General features: G+C 37.7%; 1 protein-coding gene across 1 annotated transcript in view; it reads left to right on the plus strand.

Annotated features, from left to right (window-relative positions):
- Positions 1-16,774, plus strand: part of OTOGL (otogelin like) — an 87,340-nt gene that overhangs the window by 14,835 nt on the left and 55,731 nt on the right. Inside the window, exons 11-24 of the mRNA XM_085045719.1 lie at positions 15-121; positions 819-944; positions 1,647-1,755; positions 1,997-2,043; positions 3,431-3,576; positions 5,140-5,263; positions 6,880-7,057; positions 8,041-8,165; positions 10,265-10,474; positions 11,326-11,491; positions 12,611-12,685; positions 13,234-13,286; positions 13,982-14,144; positions 16,014-16,121. Coding sequence (XP_084901845.1) covers positions 15-121; positions 819-944; positions 1,647-1,755; positions 1,997-2,043; positions 3,431-3,576; positions 5,140-5,263; positions 6,880-7,057; positions 8,041-8,165; positions 10,265-10,474; positions 11,326-11,491; positions 12,611-12,685; positions 13,234-13,286; positions 13,982-14,144; positions 16,014-16,121 — 1,737 coding nt within the window. The remainder of the gene's footprint in view (positions 1-14; positions 122-818; positions 945-1,646; positions 1,756-1,996; positions 2,044-3,430; positions 3,577-5,139; positions 5,264-6,879; positions 7,058-8,040; positions 8,166-10,264; positions 10,475-11,325; positions 11,492-12,610; positions 12,686-13,233; positions 13,287-13,981; positions 14,145-16,013; positions 16,122-16,774) is intronic.

A 16,774-nucleotide genomic window follows, 5' to 3' on the forward strand; every position in this document is an offset into this window, starting at 1 on the left:
TTTTATCATTTCAGAGTGGATGATGATGAAACATACTGCAGGGCAGTGACAGAGTACGCTAGAGCATGCTCTCACGCTGGGTCCCCGGTGCGGGACTGGAGGGATGACTTTCCTGCCTGTAGTAAGACTCTTTAATAAAGCATACTACATGACCTTTGAGATATCCCATGCATACAGTCCAAATAATTCCATCTTGACAACATTTGTCATTTTAGAACTCAAATCTGATACTCAAGTTGATCAGCTAGTTTCACGCTTGATGGCAAACAATGAAGTCAGTAACTTGCTAGAGAAATATTTTCATTCCATTGTGGTATGATTTAGATCCATACAAAATTCATGTTTTTGTGGATTGCTTGAAACATCATGTGTGCAGATCATATTCTGGACAAAGGACAAAGAACAAACATCTGTGGAGATCTGTTGTTGCTCCTTGTCCCAGAAGACCTTCCAGCCTCTACTGGCCCTGTAATTAATGTAGTTAATCCAGCTCCTTCTTGTTATCACTGCTGCCCATCAATCGCAGCTCAGTCTCATGCAAAAGGCTTTGAGCTAGCTGAGATATAACGTTTCCCTGTCACAGAAGCTATAACTTATTTTGGATAGATGATACAAGGAGTTGCTAAAGAAAGACAAATATTGTTGAGAGCTTCGCCATAGTTCCTCAGTTAAAACTCCTCCAAAACATTCATTGTACTTGATCTGATTAACTATCTATACCAGAAGAGCTCCACAATGTTTATTTGACAGAAATGGGTTTTCTAGCACAGGAAGAGAAATTGCACTAATGTTCAATATATCATGGGTTCTTTTTTTAGCTGAGAAGTGTGAGGACACCTTTGTTCACCGTGACTGTATCAGTTGTTGTCCACCAACCTGCACTTTTGAAAAAGATTGTCTTGGCAGCAACCTGCACTGTTTAGATGGCTGTTACTGTCCAGATGGTAAATACTGTCAATGTTATTTGAAAAATACATGTAAAGCTAGTATGCAACATCATAATGAAGTCTAAATAGACTGTGCCTAAAGTTAAAGCCTGAAAATTATGAATAGTGTAAATTCTGCCCTAGCTGTTATTATTGTCTCTGTGATTCTGCCCTTTACTGTGTGCTAAACATTTATCTAGAATACAAAGGTGTCTCAGCATGCAATATCAGTTAAATACTGGATCCATTACTAATGCTTCTACAAGAAGATATTACATGGATTTAGTCTACTTTATTTGAACTATTCAAAAAATCTATAGAAATTTTGCTTAAACAGAATGTGTCATGCTCTGTAAAAGAAACCAAAGTTTCTGAGACCTGTACTGAAAAAAAAATTATTGTCTGGACTATGAGCAGTCCTAGTTCTAGACAGACTGAAGATAAAGAGATTTCAGAATCTTTTCATTTTTGAGTCTGTACAGTTTTACATGCTGAAGGCAGATATTTTTCAAAAAGCAATGATTCAGAGTGACAACTTCTTTTTAGGGAGCTTCACTCTGAGCTCTCTGCACTCACTGGACAATTGTTTCTGCTGGTCCTTGTTTAAGACTGATGACATCACCTTCTGGCAGATTGGAATGTTTGAGTCAGATGGGGGAAGAGTGATCTGGAGTTTCGTAATTTGTTGTATATCTCATTTATCAACTTCTTTCCCAATAGGTCTCATTATGGAAAATGGAACTTGTATCTCTTTGTCGAATTGTCCTTGTCTTTATCATGGAACTGCTTTCCCTGTAGGCTCAAAAATTGAACAAGAATGTAGCAACTGGTATGTGAAAGCCTGTGTGACTCATCTCTCTGTGACTACTGTCCATAGTTAGTTTAACATCACAGTCCCATTTACATTTTAAATAATAGTTACTGTCTATGTTTTACAGTCTGTGGCCTGTGTATCACTAAAATATGCAGGCTATTCTGCATGAATTCTAGGCAAATTAATTAATTCAAAACTACTTATTTTGCCAAAGATCAGAACAATCTTTCTATGTTTTGCAATTTTTTTTTTTTAGTGTTTGTATTGGTGGGATTTGGAACTGCACTGATCATGATTGTCCAGGTATTTGTGTTTCATTACTCTTTTCTCACTTCATAACAAAGTTGACAAACTTCAGAAGACAATAGAACCAAGTAGGATCCAAGGCTTTTGGCTGGTAATTTAGGAAGAAAGATTAAACAGGTGGATATTGACAGTAGCTGTGGGCCCGCTGGAATGAAGCTGTTAATTTCTTGACCGTACTCATCCAGCCTTTTCCCATTTGCTTCCCTACCTCAGTGTGCTACATCCACCTCTTGTTTGCTTTCTCTCATTTATGCTCAGTATTATTTGCCACAGATGGTGTATTTTTACTGCCTGTGCAGCACCTAGGCCAGGTATAAGGATCTCCTCACTTCTAGGTGCAACTTTAATGTAAGTGATAAAGAAACCATCATTCTGACGCTAAGTGTGCTGGATTTTCTCTCTCGTAATAGCAGTTCATGTTTGAAAATGATCCTTTTCTTTAAAGATGACATGTCTCTGTCATGAGACACAGAGGAACATAGAGCAGTCAGGTAGTGAAACTCCCTTGACAGTTCTGTACCTTAGGCAAGTTTATATTATGAAGCTTGTGAAAGAGACTTTTTTACAAATTAAGGAGCCCTCTTTCAATGAGGTGATAAGGCTTAACAGCTGCTAAGCAGGGCTTGATGATGCGGATCTGTAATGTTAAACAATTGACATTGAGAACCACTCTGTATGTCTTGCATGGGTTGTGTTTGGGTGTGGAGGACTAATTACAACTACTCTGGTCTGGTTCTAGGGACTGAGTTGCTGTTAGCAATGGGAGCAGTTAGATGTGCCCCCACAGAGTACCTTCTGCTGCTAAAATGAATCTAATTCATGTGCTCTGATCTACCCCATGGTGTGAATGAAAGTGCAGTAAGTTGGGATGAGCTGGAGACTTGCTTCAGCAGTGCATTCCTGATTTCAGCTGGGAAAAAAACCCCAAAAGATGTGCCCTGATGACAGACAGACATCTGCATCCGCTTCATGCCTGTGGTAACAAGCAGTGCCATAGTACCTAGAAGGATAGAGGAAGAGGCTTGTCCTCTTTCTCACTGAGTCATGGAAAAAAATGATGAGAAGATTTTAGGATACTTCTGAATTGTAATAAAGAGAAAGGTCTTTTGTATTTTAGTCAAAGGCATTTCACAGTGTTAGAACCAAAAGATGCTGCACATGGATGTGGTCTTGTTGATGAGATGAGATGGGATGGTATCTGTTGGAAATAGTTGTCTGCAGCATAATTTGTTTCTACATGCCATTATAGCTAGATATATTAAAGTTCTCCTGGATCATATAATTAGAAATCAGGAGAAAGTTTCTTTTTTTCTCTCTTACATAATTTGAAGAATAATGATACATTCTTATGCAAGTGAACATTCTTTATCCTTTTCCTCTCAAGCTGAGTGCTCCATCACAGGCAGCTCTCATTTCACAACATTTGATGGACGTCATTTTACCTTTCTTGGGATTTGCCAGTACATTTTGGTAAAAGGCACTGGAAAAAACAAATTCACAATCACTTTGCAAAAAGCACCTTGTGGACAGGTAAGCCACATTTTTTAAAAATGTTAAATAAGCAGGTTCATCTGTATTTCAGGCAATCTTTTATAAGTTTTACTGTAAACTACTTGGTTATATTAAATAGAAAATATAAACTGAAACCATCTTACAGCTTTTTTTGTAATTGTGTTGCTCCAGGTTGTATTGCCCTTTGTAAAATCTATTGCAACTTTAGAGGGATCAAGTCTAAAGAGTTACTCATTTATGCACATTAAATTGTATAAACACCTTTAGTTATGGTACCAACATATGTCAGGCTTTGGAAAAGCTGCTGTTGGTAGCATTGTAGGTTTAACACATCACTATTTAGGCAAGGCCTTTTGGGGTTTTTTTGGTAGCTTTAGATTTTTATTTGATATGTTACAACATATTTAATTGATTGGAACAATGCCTTTTAGAAAACTATCTAAAAGACTAGTCACCACACATACTTGTTTGAAAATATTTTGGCTGTCATTCAACAACAGGCTTAGGAATAAAAGTGCTTATGAAAAGTACGTACCTGTGAGATTTAATGATGCTGTTAGTCAGGCTCTCAGGAGAAGAGGCTTTGAGACTGTGACTCACAGCTGCCCATGTGCTGAGGACAGGGATGTCTGAACTCCTCAGAAGGGAGTGATGCCTTACTATGGGACTGTCTCTCATGTCCTCCCTTCAAAAGCTTGACTATAAGCTGGTGCCTCTCTGCCTTTTTTGTAAGCACCTCCTGCTCCTGCATAGGTGTTGAGACAACTGTTTCTGCATTTCAGGTGGCCTCAAGCATAAAAAGGTTGGTTAGATAGCTATTGAGAAACAAGAACACCACTGGTAATAACCCTCTGTACAACTCTAGGCGCCTTGAAGAGTTTCTGAATGAAAACAGAGGGGTCCCTGGGGAGCATAAGAAGCTTGGTTTCAGCTAATTATATGTCAGCTTTTGTCCTGTATTTAGGTTCATAAATTCTGCCTGGATTGCACACTAAAATGATGTGTGTGATATAGGTGATAGGTTGCCATTTTTCAATAGTCAGATATTTATAATTTATTGTAATATAATTCTGGAGAATTTATATCCTTTTTCTCTGTAATCAGAGAGCATCACTACATTTCAAGATGAGAAACACTTTCATGTGTGCCAAAGTTTCTTTTTTCTGCATTGCTGCATTGTTCTCTGGCTGCAGCAGCTTGATTTAGACAGGGTCAGATTCTTGCTCTACCTCTGGTTAACCCATCAATGAGCAGTACCCAGGGTGGCTATGCAAGTATGGAATTTTGAACCCAGTATCAGTGCCTAGGGACCTCTGTCCACTTACTATAAGACTGCCATAATAGCTAAAATGCATTTCCTAGCATAAGGAGATTATGCATAAGCAAAGTTTTATTATGTTGGACATACAATTTTGAGTGCTTTGTTTAATGCTTTGAGCAATAGTTTACAACTGATTTACCTGATGACAGTTCTGATATTTCCTTTCTATATACTTATTTTTTCTCCCTGTTTGGTTCTGTATTCCATGTTAATATTAATGTCATTGCCCGTTTCTGATGGTGAAACTTGTTTCTACTTAGAACTTTGACCACGCCTGCATTGAGTCTATAACACTAGTTCTTGAAGATGATGTGAGGAAACAAGTAACTCTCACTAGATATGGTCAAATCCAAACTGTGCCTAACCAAGTTTTTAACCTCAATGGTAAGAAGTGCATGGAGAAGAATTTTACCAGTGTTCACATTCTATCTCTTATATGCTCCAAAACTTTTTAATAATATGTCTCTGTGAAAAGGGTATTTCTTTAAACATAACTTATAGAAGTGTACAATCACTTACTTTTTAAAACTTTAGTAATAATTAGAGAAATTTACTTTTATTGTCTGTGAAACAGTTCTTGTTTACACCCTCATTTATTTGCATTTCTTATCTTACAGAGAACCTAGAAATTCCACTCATTTTGTTTGTATTTAGGGGGAAGGAGGTAAGAAAAAGAAAGGAGGTGAAGAGACCTTGATGATAAGGTCTAGCTTATTTAAAGCATTTTAGACTAAATAGAATGGAATAGAATCCATGTGCTCCAAGGAATCTACATTGATTTCACTGCTGACTTATGTTGTGATTTCAGTCAGGTTACTTCACATTTTTGGAAAGGATAGTAAAATATACCAGCCCTAAAAACATATTATAAAATCAAGCACTGAAGGTAGAAATTATATTGCTAAATTTTATAACTTATAGTGACCAGTTACGGATTTTTTGTCTCTTTCTAAAAGAGTAAAGTGAGATTTAAGTTCTTTCCAGCCTTCAAAAAAACAGAGATTAGAGAGTCCTGTGCTGGTGGTTGCAGCTATGTCTTGTCTTCATTGAATTTGTCCAGTCACAGTCCTGCTTTTGGCATTCACAGCTTTCTATGGTAACGAGCATCATAGCTTGGTTATGCTTTATGTTGACACTTCTGCTTCATAATTTGATTGGTAACTTCATTTTATTTCTTTTGAATCAGTCCCTGTTCACTTTCTTGTCTCCACAGTCTGCAACAAATATAATCTATGAAAAATATTTTGGTTTCACATTCTTGATTATTGTGTTTATCTAGTAAGTCTGATTACATAAGGACATCTTTAAGGGTTTTATCTTCCTTTCTCAGTTTATTCGCCTGAGTCTGTGTGTGTGCATGTGTAGAGGCTGCTTGTGAAGGTAGATCCACTTTAAGCCTGCAGCTGCAAGTAGAACAACGATGTGTAGCAAATGAATGCTGTGACTGTGAAATTTCCATTTCCTCACATAATGGATTTGCTGGGTAGGAAAACTGGAAATTTGATAGGGGCTCAGTTCACATACAGTCCAAGGAGGGAGATGTACTTGTCATATCAATAGTGATAAGAGAGAACCTTCTATCTAAAGATTCAATACACTTTACACAAATCTGTTAATTAGTTGTATAATATTGCTGGAGACTGAGAACAAAGGGGGTTCTTGTCTAGTCTTCTCATTGCCAGAGGCTTGCAGTAGCATTGCTTTCTTCTAAAATTAAAAAAAAAAAGAGAGATGCAAGTATGGTTTCTAGAAAGCCCACAGGCACAGAAAGGTGGTAGATTTTGTACTGTTGACAGTGGCTGGAATTTCTGATTTGTGTTGTTCTTGGAAATTAGGTCAGATGGAGAATAGGTGAGATATTTGGCTGGTAGTGAGGTTGTACATAGTTTCTCATTTTATTTCTGAGTTTTCAAAATCTTTTTTGTTTAATGAGAAAACCAGTACAACCTGGAAGTTGGGTTTCAGTGACTTTGTTTTTCTTCTTCTTTTGCTGTATTCAGGGGCTGTTGAAATTCAGAATATATCTTCTTTCTTTGTTCAACTGAAAACTAGTTTTGGCTTGAAGATACTGTTTGCTAAAGATGGAGAGAGGATCTATGTTCAAGTTGATGTCAGATGGAAGAGAAGAACATTAGGACTATGTGGAACATACAATGGAAATTTAAGAGATGATTTTCTGTAAGTTGCATATTGTACATCTATATTGTGTTTAATAACCAATGAAAAGTTTTGTCTGATTATTTCATTTCATTAACATGCTCAAACTCTGTTAAACTAACCAATATAAAATTTCTTAATTAAAATGGTAGTTACTTAAAAAATATGAAAGTCATAAATTTGGGTATTCTAAGATGCTTTGCTAAGTAATTATAGAAACCTCTCATATTTGTAGAAATTTTTGGATGATAGTATTAATTGAATGCACTTTTTCCTTTCTTGTTACTCCCTTATCTTCACAGCAAATACATGAGCACTGACGAAAAGAGTGGTAGATAGAAAATACTTGTATCATCCTCACATGGTTGACACTTACTACTGCTCAATTTTCCTCACATCAAGTTTTAACTCAAAAAAATGTAATTCTGAACCACATTCTAATGTAATGTAATTCTATGAATGCAGAATTACATTACATTAGAATGTAATTCTAATCCACCAACCACAGGAATATATTAATTAGAAGGGCACACTTTCCTTACTTTTTAACCTTGTTTCCTCCAAAATTCCTCAAGCTATAATGTAATGAAACTTTAGCAATAATAAATGCTTATGAAATACTTAGTGCAAGCCAGCATCATAATGCAAACAGCTCCACTCTAGAGCTCAAATATTGTCTATTTTGACATCTCACTCCATTTTTGTGCTGGTATAAAGGCCAAATCTCCTCTCATTAATGCCTTCTCCAACTGATTTCAGTGTACTTGAATTACGCATAAGTAAAAGCAGACTTTGAGTGTAGAACCATTTTCACATGAATAAAATATTGAGGAAAAAGGTTCGCAAGCCCTCTCTTCTTTTATACCTCACAGATGGAAATTCTTTTGGCATGTTGACTGTTCAATGTTACTATGCATCTAAGCCTTTTTAATGAACTTGCACCCTCACCCATGTAGTCCCTAAGGTCAGCGGGATGCTTGCTGTGTTAATCTTTTCTTTTTCAGATCTCCAGCAGGGATGATAGAAGGAACCCCACAACTTCATGCCAATGCATGGAAGGTTTCTTCAGCTTGCTCCATGCCTGTCAATATTCCTGTGGTTGATCCCTGCAACGTTAATCAGCAAAATGGTATGTTTTCACATGGGAGTCTGGAATTAGCTGTATCTTATTATTATGGGACAGTTTTTGTTTTCTCTGTGAAGAAGTTGCACATAGATGTATTTCAGCTTCAGGTTTAGATGTGTAAGTACTTGAAAATTAAAAGCTAGTTGGTCATTTAATGCTGGATGTACTGGCCATGAGTACTAAATTCTGCTGTCTGCTATACCTACAGAATGTTAGCTGTCTGTTGTTGTAACGTGTGTCCTTCCTGTCCCTGACCCCACCCCCCTGACCCCTTCTGACTGGATGTGAGTCAGGACCGCCTCCCATCCCTAGAGATAAAAACCCCAGCAAGATCTGGAACGGGCCTCTTTGGTTCTGGGCTTGTATGGAACCTGTACCCTCCCTCACCTTCCCTTCCCCCTCCTCCATCTCCCCACTCCTCCCCTGTTTTCCACAATAAAAACACCATGGAGACCAGGAACCAAACAGCTGCCTTTCTAAACCTGCAACGCTTCTACAAGAACCGTGTCTGACCAGCCCCACGGCTCGTGGCCATGGAATGACCATCCTGCATGTTCTGGTTCTGGGGCAGTGCTCCCCCTGCAGCAGGGGAGAGCTGCTTTCAGGTTCTGCACTGCTGCAGTCTGTGGTCCTGCAAATTATGTCAGTTGAGAGGAAAGATGTGATGCATGTTTGTAGTTCCATGAAGAAAGTACAGGAGATAGTGTACAGATCAAAAGTCCTGTTTCTGGCTTCTCCATGCTTGTTGCATTAAAAGTTTCTTTATCCTTCGTCTATGTTCTCTGACAAAAGCCAGTGCAGACAATCTGAGAGCCTTGGATTTGTTCAGATTCCTGAGTAAAGATTTAGTTTTGGCTGGTTGACATGACGATGGTTTCTATTGAACTTTCACTGTCTCCTTTTTGCATTGCTGTTCTTTCCAATTAAAGAAGACAATGGGTAGACTTTAGTTGCCAATTCTGACAGAATGTAGTCTAATATTTTTAATGTTTCAAACATCAGATTTCACTAAGGATGTGGGATTTATCCATATTTAGAGCCTGTTGAAGCAAGTCTAGAATAACCATAAACCTCTAACAATGTGTGGCATTATAAGAGTTTTTATGCCTTCCTCATCCTCTGTCTTCTAAAGCAGTATATCTCAGCCAGATCAGCTCAGAGCCTTCATGCCTCACCCTCAGTTCTGTGCTATCTCTCTGAAGGTGGAGTTTGACGTAAATGTAAGCTGCTTAGAGCGGGAGGGTGGACTGCCTGACTTTCTGAGGGTCCTTTCCAGCCCAAATTTTCCTATGACTCTGTAATAATCACTGTGAAAAAGAAGAGGACAGTAAAGTGATCTAGGCCATGCTACAAGGGCAAGCATCTTTTCCAGGTCTGAGATGATAATAATAAAAAAAAAAGGTTGTTTGTTTGTTTACTTATTTTGTCAGGTTAATTTTCAACCAAGTCAAGTTCAGTCCTTGAATCTAGTTCACTGAGAGACCCCATAAAATGTGAAACTCTTGTGTCAATGTGTGTATGTGGAAATAAACATGGAGTGCATGGCATTCTTTTAGCAGCAAAAGTGGCTTAAATATAATCCACACTCCAGTGTTCCTTAGCTATTCCACCACTTGTGGTGGTAGTCTGCTTCAGTGGCTGGAGGGCTGGAGGAAGGTTTGTTGCTGCTAGAAGGTATATGGCCAACATGGGATTTGCATGACCTTAAGCTCTGGTTTGTAATACTTCCTGATACTACATGCCAAAAGGTATATGGCCATTGCTGATGTTAAAGCTAAATGAAATGTCAAGTAGGAAAGTCATATTCCAAACTTTGGTGGATTCTTTTAACTACTCTTTTGAAATATATTATTTTGGCATTTAAATTACCTGTGCTACTAGAGGAAGGCATAACTGTTTAAGTGTAGTTATTTTTATCTTAAGTGGAGTTTACTGTTGAGGGAGTTGCTTGTAATATCAATTTTAAACTATAGAATTTTACAGAAAGACATTGTATGCAAGATTTTATTGCACAGCTGGCTATGTTTGGTTTTAATGTTCAGTGCTATTCATTTGACTAACTGTTGTATTCAAATGGCTAAAACAATGTCACCTTCTCTTAGCTGGGTATGCATCTCAGTGTGATATCATCAACCAAGATGTTTTTGCTCCCTGCCATGCCTACATCAGTCCAGGGTTATACTACCAGCTCTGCCGCTTTGATGCGTGCAAATGTGGAAGCAGTTGTTTGTGCAATGCTTTGGCACACTATGCTTACGTCTGTGGCAAGCATGGCGTCATTGTTGACTTCAGATCTCATATTTCTTACTGTGGTGAGTAATATTTCCATAATGGAATGTCTTTTAGAAATATGTAGAAGTCTACAAATTTCATTCGCTCCACAAAATACAGGGTTTGGCTTCTTTTTCCTGGAAACTAGAATTGTGCCATGGAGTAATGATGTACTCTGGGAGAATGATAATAGCCATTACATTATGCATCACAGCTGGGGGCCCCTGGGCTGCCCCACAGGGAGCGTCTGCCCTTTCTGTTGGTCACAGAGTGAAATGAAATTCCTTCTTTAACCCCCTAAGTCATATGGAAGCTCCTATTAGGATAAAGTAGTCAGGGAGTAGCAGGAAGGAAGTCATTCCCTAAGGCAAGCTGGGCTGGCAGGGGCTGCCTAGGGTGGGCAGAGCAGGGTGTGCAGTGATTTGACAAGTAGGATACAGTAATGATTTAAAAGAAGGCATTTCGTAGCATCTTAAGAGTATCCTGAGTGGGAAGGGACCCACAAGGGTTATCAAAGTCCAACTCCTGTGTTTCTGTTTCTAAGCCATATAGCAATGCCTCAGCCTTAGCTGGACCATTCTTCCTCTCTTGGAAGCCCGAATTACTAGATAGAAGCCCAGTTTAACATATAGAAAGAATAGATAGCTACTGTTTACAAAACAGATTATTTCAGCCAAATAATTATTTTAATACAAACCCACTGGAATCTAAGCATTTCTAACTTAAGAAATTGGCAAAACAGCGTATTTTTGTCATGCTTCTCAACTAAACCCAGTGCAGCAAGAGACCACTTTGCTTTTTTTTGCACTTCCATGATATATTGCTTTGTTTTCTAGTTTTCACATTTTAAGAGTATGCTGTTCTCCCTTTTTTCTCCCTCTCTTTCCTCCAGCTGTGATGTGTCACAGTGGTATGCTTTATCATCAGTGCTCTTCTTTTTGTAAACATTCCTGTGCTTCACTTTCTATGGCAAATATCTGTGCTGATGACTGTGCAGAAGGATGTAATTGTCCTGATGGGAAGTATTTTGAAGAGTCAGTCAACTTTTGTGTATCAATGTAAGTAATAAAAAAAAAAAATATATATGGGCACATTTTCCTCTTTCCAGCAAGATTTAAAATAGCTTTTCTGCTGTTGCCTCAAGATGTAGACTTTCTAGAGAAGATAAACAATATGTAAGGATTTCATATTCTTTCTTATTAATAAATAACGGGCCTTCATCTGTTATTATGTGCCCATACATCTACTGCACTTCAGAGCAGATGTGTCAGACTGCTTTAGAGAGGGGTAATGAAACTTTTAAAATTCATGGGATAGCATTTTCACATGAAAACCTTGTTTTGAACACTTGAGAACAAACAAGAAAGAATCTATAAAGCAGCATTCCATAAAGTAAGGGATAGTGTGGAAAGAGTGGCTAGAAGTGTCTTTTTTTGTCTCACAATGCAAATGTCTCACTCTTCATTAAAATGGGAGGAAATGGTCAATGACAGGAAATAGTTTTTGTATGTTGCGTACCAAAATTTTACAGCTTACCACCACAGGTAGTTACTGAGTTCAAATACTGAATTAAAACTGGAATGAGTATTTATAGACATTTGAAGATTATAGAGAGTTATTTCTGTTCATTACAACATATATTTTGGAAAGATCAGTAAAGTTCATGCTGTGGGGATAAAGACTGCTTCAAACTATTCAAGAGTGTCAGGTACTTGTTATTTGCATATTTTTACATGGTTTCTACGTAATTCTGTTGCTACTTCTAACCCCTCTGGATCTTATCATAAAGTTATTGGATTTTGCGATGATAATTTCTCTATCCCATGATTTTAATAATTCTTGGAACAGGAACTGCATGTTGCCATTCTACTCCCATAACTGAGGAGCAAATATAATTTCTCTTAGAATAATGCACAGAAACAGCAAATAAAAAGCACAGAGATTGAGGAAATCCTGCCTTTATTAAAAACAATATGAATTTTGCCACTGGCTTCGATACAGTCTGAGTGTCATCTTTAGGTTTTCTTTCAGAGTATTGTACATATAAGGACTGAGTTAATGAATCAAGTTAATGTTATGATAAGACCTGCTTATCGTAATAGCTTGATAAATAGATGGCCCTTAAGTCTCATTTCATCTTGCTTTAGTATCTAAATGCATGAATATTCTTTTAACAGATCTGGCTGTCATTGCCATTACAAAGGCAAAGCCCTCCAGCCTGGAGAAATCCTTCCTACACCAACAGGCTTCTGGTAGGTTTGAGTGCCAAGAATCTTATCTTTCTTGTATCACGGTTTGGATGCTACTTTAAGTGCTCTGAGCATTTTTTTCATGTATATTGAAGGTTTATTGTATCAAGGTTTTTTTGGGGTTTTTTGCACACTTAGTAAAAGGGAGCCTAGTATAAATTTGATTATGTACCTAATTATTTTAATAAAATACCTGGAAAATTCTGTAAGCTGCAGTGGATAAGGTTTAGTGTTCTACTGCCTGCATCCTAAATCACCTGGCCCTCCATTCTCACAGGGGTTGACATACTCAGTTTTGGGGTTTTTTTCCATTTTAGTGGAAGTTAGGAAATTACATAGTACACAAACTATGAATTTAGATCCTCGCCATAGATCAGCACTTAGAAAATGCCAACAAAATGTTGAGCAGAACTCAAGGTTTTGGATTTTAGTCCTCTTTCTCTTCCTGATTTCTGTTGTTTAAATTAGGTTGAATTGTATAATCTTCTTTAACATGGTTACTACAAAACACTTCTCCTTTGAATAAATATGGCTTTCCTTGTCTTTTCTAGTCAGTGTTTGAATGGAACATTGAAATGCTTTGAAGCCACTACAGAGAATAAAGGTAATTTACAATCTTGTCCCATGTTAAAGATTTACAAAGAGAGAGTTTGACATTGAATAGTAATTTGGTTTTTCTTCTCCTCATATGCATTTAAATTATGAGAGACTTCACATCACAACATATTTAAAATAGGAGGTTAGGAGCACAAATTGTCTTGGGTTTTTTTCCCCCTTTTTCTTTTTCTGTAGCACAAATTGTAGTACTTAAGTCACTTGGGAAATTAAAAGAAATAAATAATTGCGTGTGACATCGAGGTCAATGTGTCCTCATGGGAATACCTATAATAAGGCTCACTATCCATGTTTAGAAAGCCATAAGATCTTCATTTCTAGAAAGTAAATTTTTAGTGCATTTCTAATTAATTTAGAAGTATCTTGAAAATTATGCCACTTCTAAAATTTTTTCTGCCTAAGACATAATGGCTCCATCTTTAAGAATGGACTGTTGTGTGTCAGATCCAGGGTGCATACATCCAGATGCTTAATAGTATGAGTTTTTTACATTAGAACATATATTAATTTGATATCTCTGTAATATAGATTTGTTATAGACTGTTATACAGATTGCATTCTTAAGTGAACTGTAACATAATCTCACTTTGTATCCAAATAAATAGATTGTGAACAAAAATAAATAGAAAACCTTCAGTGTAAAAGAACAGTTGATCTTATCTAACCTGTATTTTGCATTTGAAGTTCACATATGCCCTGAAGGAAAAATCTACTATGACTGCAGATCTCCTGTGCCTGGATTACCAGCAGCGGGTGTGAATTGTGGGATCTCTTGTGCAAACCTTGCCATGAACTTCTCCTGTGTCCCCTCACCACCCTGTGCAAGTGGCTGCATTTGCCCCCCTGGGTAAGCTTTGATGGAACAAGCTGGAGCACAAGCCAAATACATATTTTCCACAGTTCAACTCTGCATATTTTTTTTGCTTTTTAAATTCCAGTGGTATCGCACCTCTAAATTTGAAACTATTGTTCTATAAATTGTTGCAGACACAAAGTAACAGCTCAAAGGCCATCAGATATCCAGCTTACTATCAGTCCAGTTGGCTGGTATTTGGGACTGTCTGGACAGGAGATGACTTCCACCACTTGCACAGTATAGTTTCAGAGGGTCTCTTTTTTATGCAAGAAAATGTTAAGCATATATCTCCTGACATTAAATCTAAAAGTGGACAAGTCATTAAAAACTTGTTGTGAAACACTTTAATGTAATACAGGGTTTTTAAAATTCTCTTAAGTTGCCATTCCTCTCTTTGGTTCTCCTTACCCACCTTATTTCTACCACTACCCACTGTTTGACTGAATGACCTAAGCTTTTAGGGCAGAATCCTGAATTCTCCTGGCGATTGCCGCCTTATTCTAGCATCCTGGGTATTTATGGTGCTTATAAATTAGAGCAGTTTGTGTGTGGTATTCAAACCCTTTCCTTTGGAAACCCATGAAAGGGTGGACTCTAGTATGCAAAAAATGGTCTTCCCAAAGTAAAAATGGTTTACATTCTCTATTGTTAAAGATCTTGTGCAACAGCTTGTTGTTCTTTTAGTCAGTAGTTGAAGAGGTGACAAAGAATTAGAAATACTGAAATTCTCTGGTATACTTGAAAAGTTGAATATAATAGCCCAAATTTTCATGAGGAAATGAGTTGAGAATGACTTAATTCATCACCCAAAGATACACTGAAAGACACTGAGCTGGAGATATGAGGCTACATTGAGTTGCAGCAGCCCAGAGTAGTTTGGAATGGGACCACATGGGACTATTTTATTCTCCTGCCTTTAGGCAGCACCAGCAATACTGATGGTATTCTAGGAGACATTTAGCTTCTATTGACAAAGTATCTTCCCAAGACATCTGTTCTGGTGTTTTCCTATCCTTAAGAAATTTTCTGAACACTTGACTCTTTTACTTAGAGCTGATTACTGTTTAATGAACTAATAATGAGGAGAAGTAAACTCTAAGCTGTGTATTCCTTTCAACTTCCAGTGAAACAATCTCAAGATTGTACTTTGAGCCATATGCTGCACGACAACTCCAGGAACTGCTCTCCTAAAGAACAGCATTGGGACTGTCAGTAACATTTTTGTTAAAAAAGTGAATATTGCTAAATAGGTGGAAATGGTGTTTGACCATATCTCTGGTTTGCTTATTGATCTAATGCGTTAAATGCCTGTTTTGTCTTAACCTTGTCAGTTGTTTCAGCTTACGTTGCGTAGGCAAGTAACCTCTACCACTGCACTTTGTAGACTGTGCAACAGGTGCTGTAGCCCAGCTCACAGTTGTGCCCTCAGAACAGGACAGGTGCTGTCTGTGCAGAGGAGGAGGAAGCACACCAGTCCAGCTGCTTCCGTGGCTCATCAGGACAAGAGAGCAGCAGAGAGGGAAGGGCAGTCTGGCTGCAGCCTCAGCAGCTTGCATGGTACACAGATGCTCTGCAGTTTGCAGGGCAGAATACCTACGCTCCTGCATGGGAGCTGCTGCCCACACCAACATATCCCTTTCTAGATAGAAGGAGAGCTGCAGCTGTGAGCTTGGCAAGGTCTTCAGCTGTGCACAGTGGAGATCATTTGATTTGGACAGCTTTTGCTGATGAAACAATTTTCCTTGGCTGGATGGAAGACTGGTTGCCCTTGGTGGTGTTTAGACAGCACACTACACTTTCAGTTACATTGATTTTCTTGTCAATTAACTCTTTCATCTTAATAAATCTTTTATTTTGAAGGATGGCTGAGCATAGAGGGAAATGTTATATTCCTGACAGTTGTCCGTGCACCTGGAAAGACAGGGAATTTCTGTCAGGAGAAGTGATAGCTACTCCATGTTACACATGGTGAGTGACATTCATTTTGCATACTTCCAAATCATCTGGATCTAGACTCAAAGTGAGATTGATACAGAAAATGTGTTGAGTACTTTGAAAATCAAAAATATCTGTGCTTGTTTATAGATAGTTACAGGATATATTTTTTATTAGGCTTACTGATAGACTTGGATGGGTAGGAAGACTTCGGAGTGAGTGCCTCTTCAGATCTGAAAAGGAAGTTTAAGATATCCAAGTTAAAAAGCAGTGAAGAAGAAATGTTTAATCCCATACACATTTGTTAATCTCTGAAAGAAGAGACGTTTGGCATTTTGCAGAACAGAATATAGTGAAAAATAACCAAGAAGTAAAACAGAGAGATTAAATGTATGGCCGTGGTAAATAGTCTGCTTCTTTGAGAACTGGATTGTTTGCAGTGTAATTTATCAGTTAATATGAGTGACTGCATAGGGAGAACATGGGCAAATTGAAAAAAAAAATCCATTAGAATTGAAAAATGAGCTAGCACCCAGCATCTTTTATAAGGAGATTTACCTGATTCCTATGAGCACAAAACATCATCCATGCTAATGTGCTAGACAAAATTTCTATATTCAATTAAGTATCTATTTAATAATGAAAAAAATTTGCATGGCAGCTTTTAATCACTTAAAAACTGCACT

Source organism: Lichenostomus cassidix, chromosome 1Aa (genome assembly GCF_008360975.1).
Source record: "Lichenostomus cassidix isolate B80296 chromosome 1Aa, HeHo_3.0, whole genome shotgun sequence".
In the NCBI taxonomy this organism is placed as follows: Eukaryota; Metazoa; Chordata; class Aves; order Passeriformes; family Meliphagidae; genus Lichenostomus; species Lichenostomus cassidix.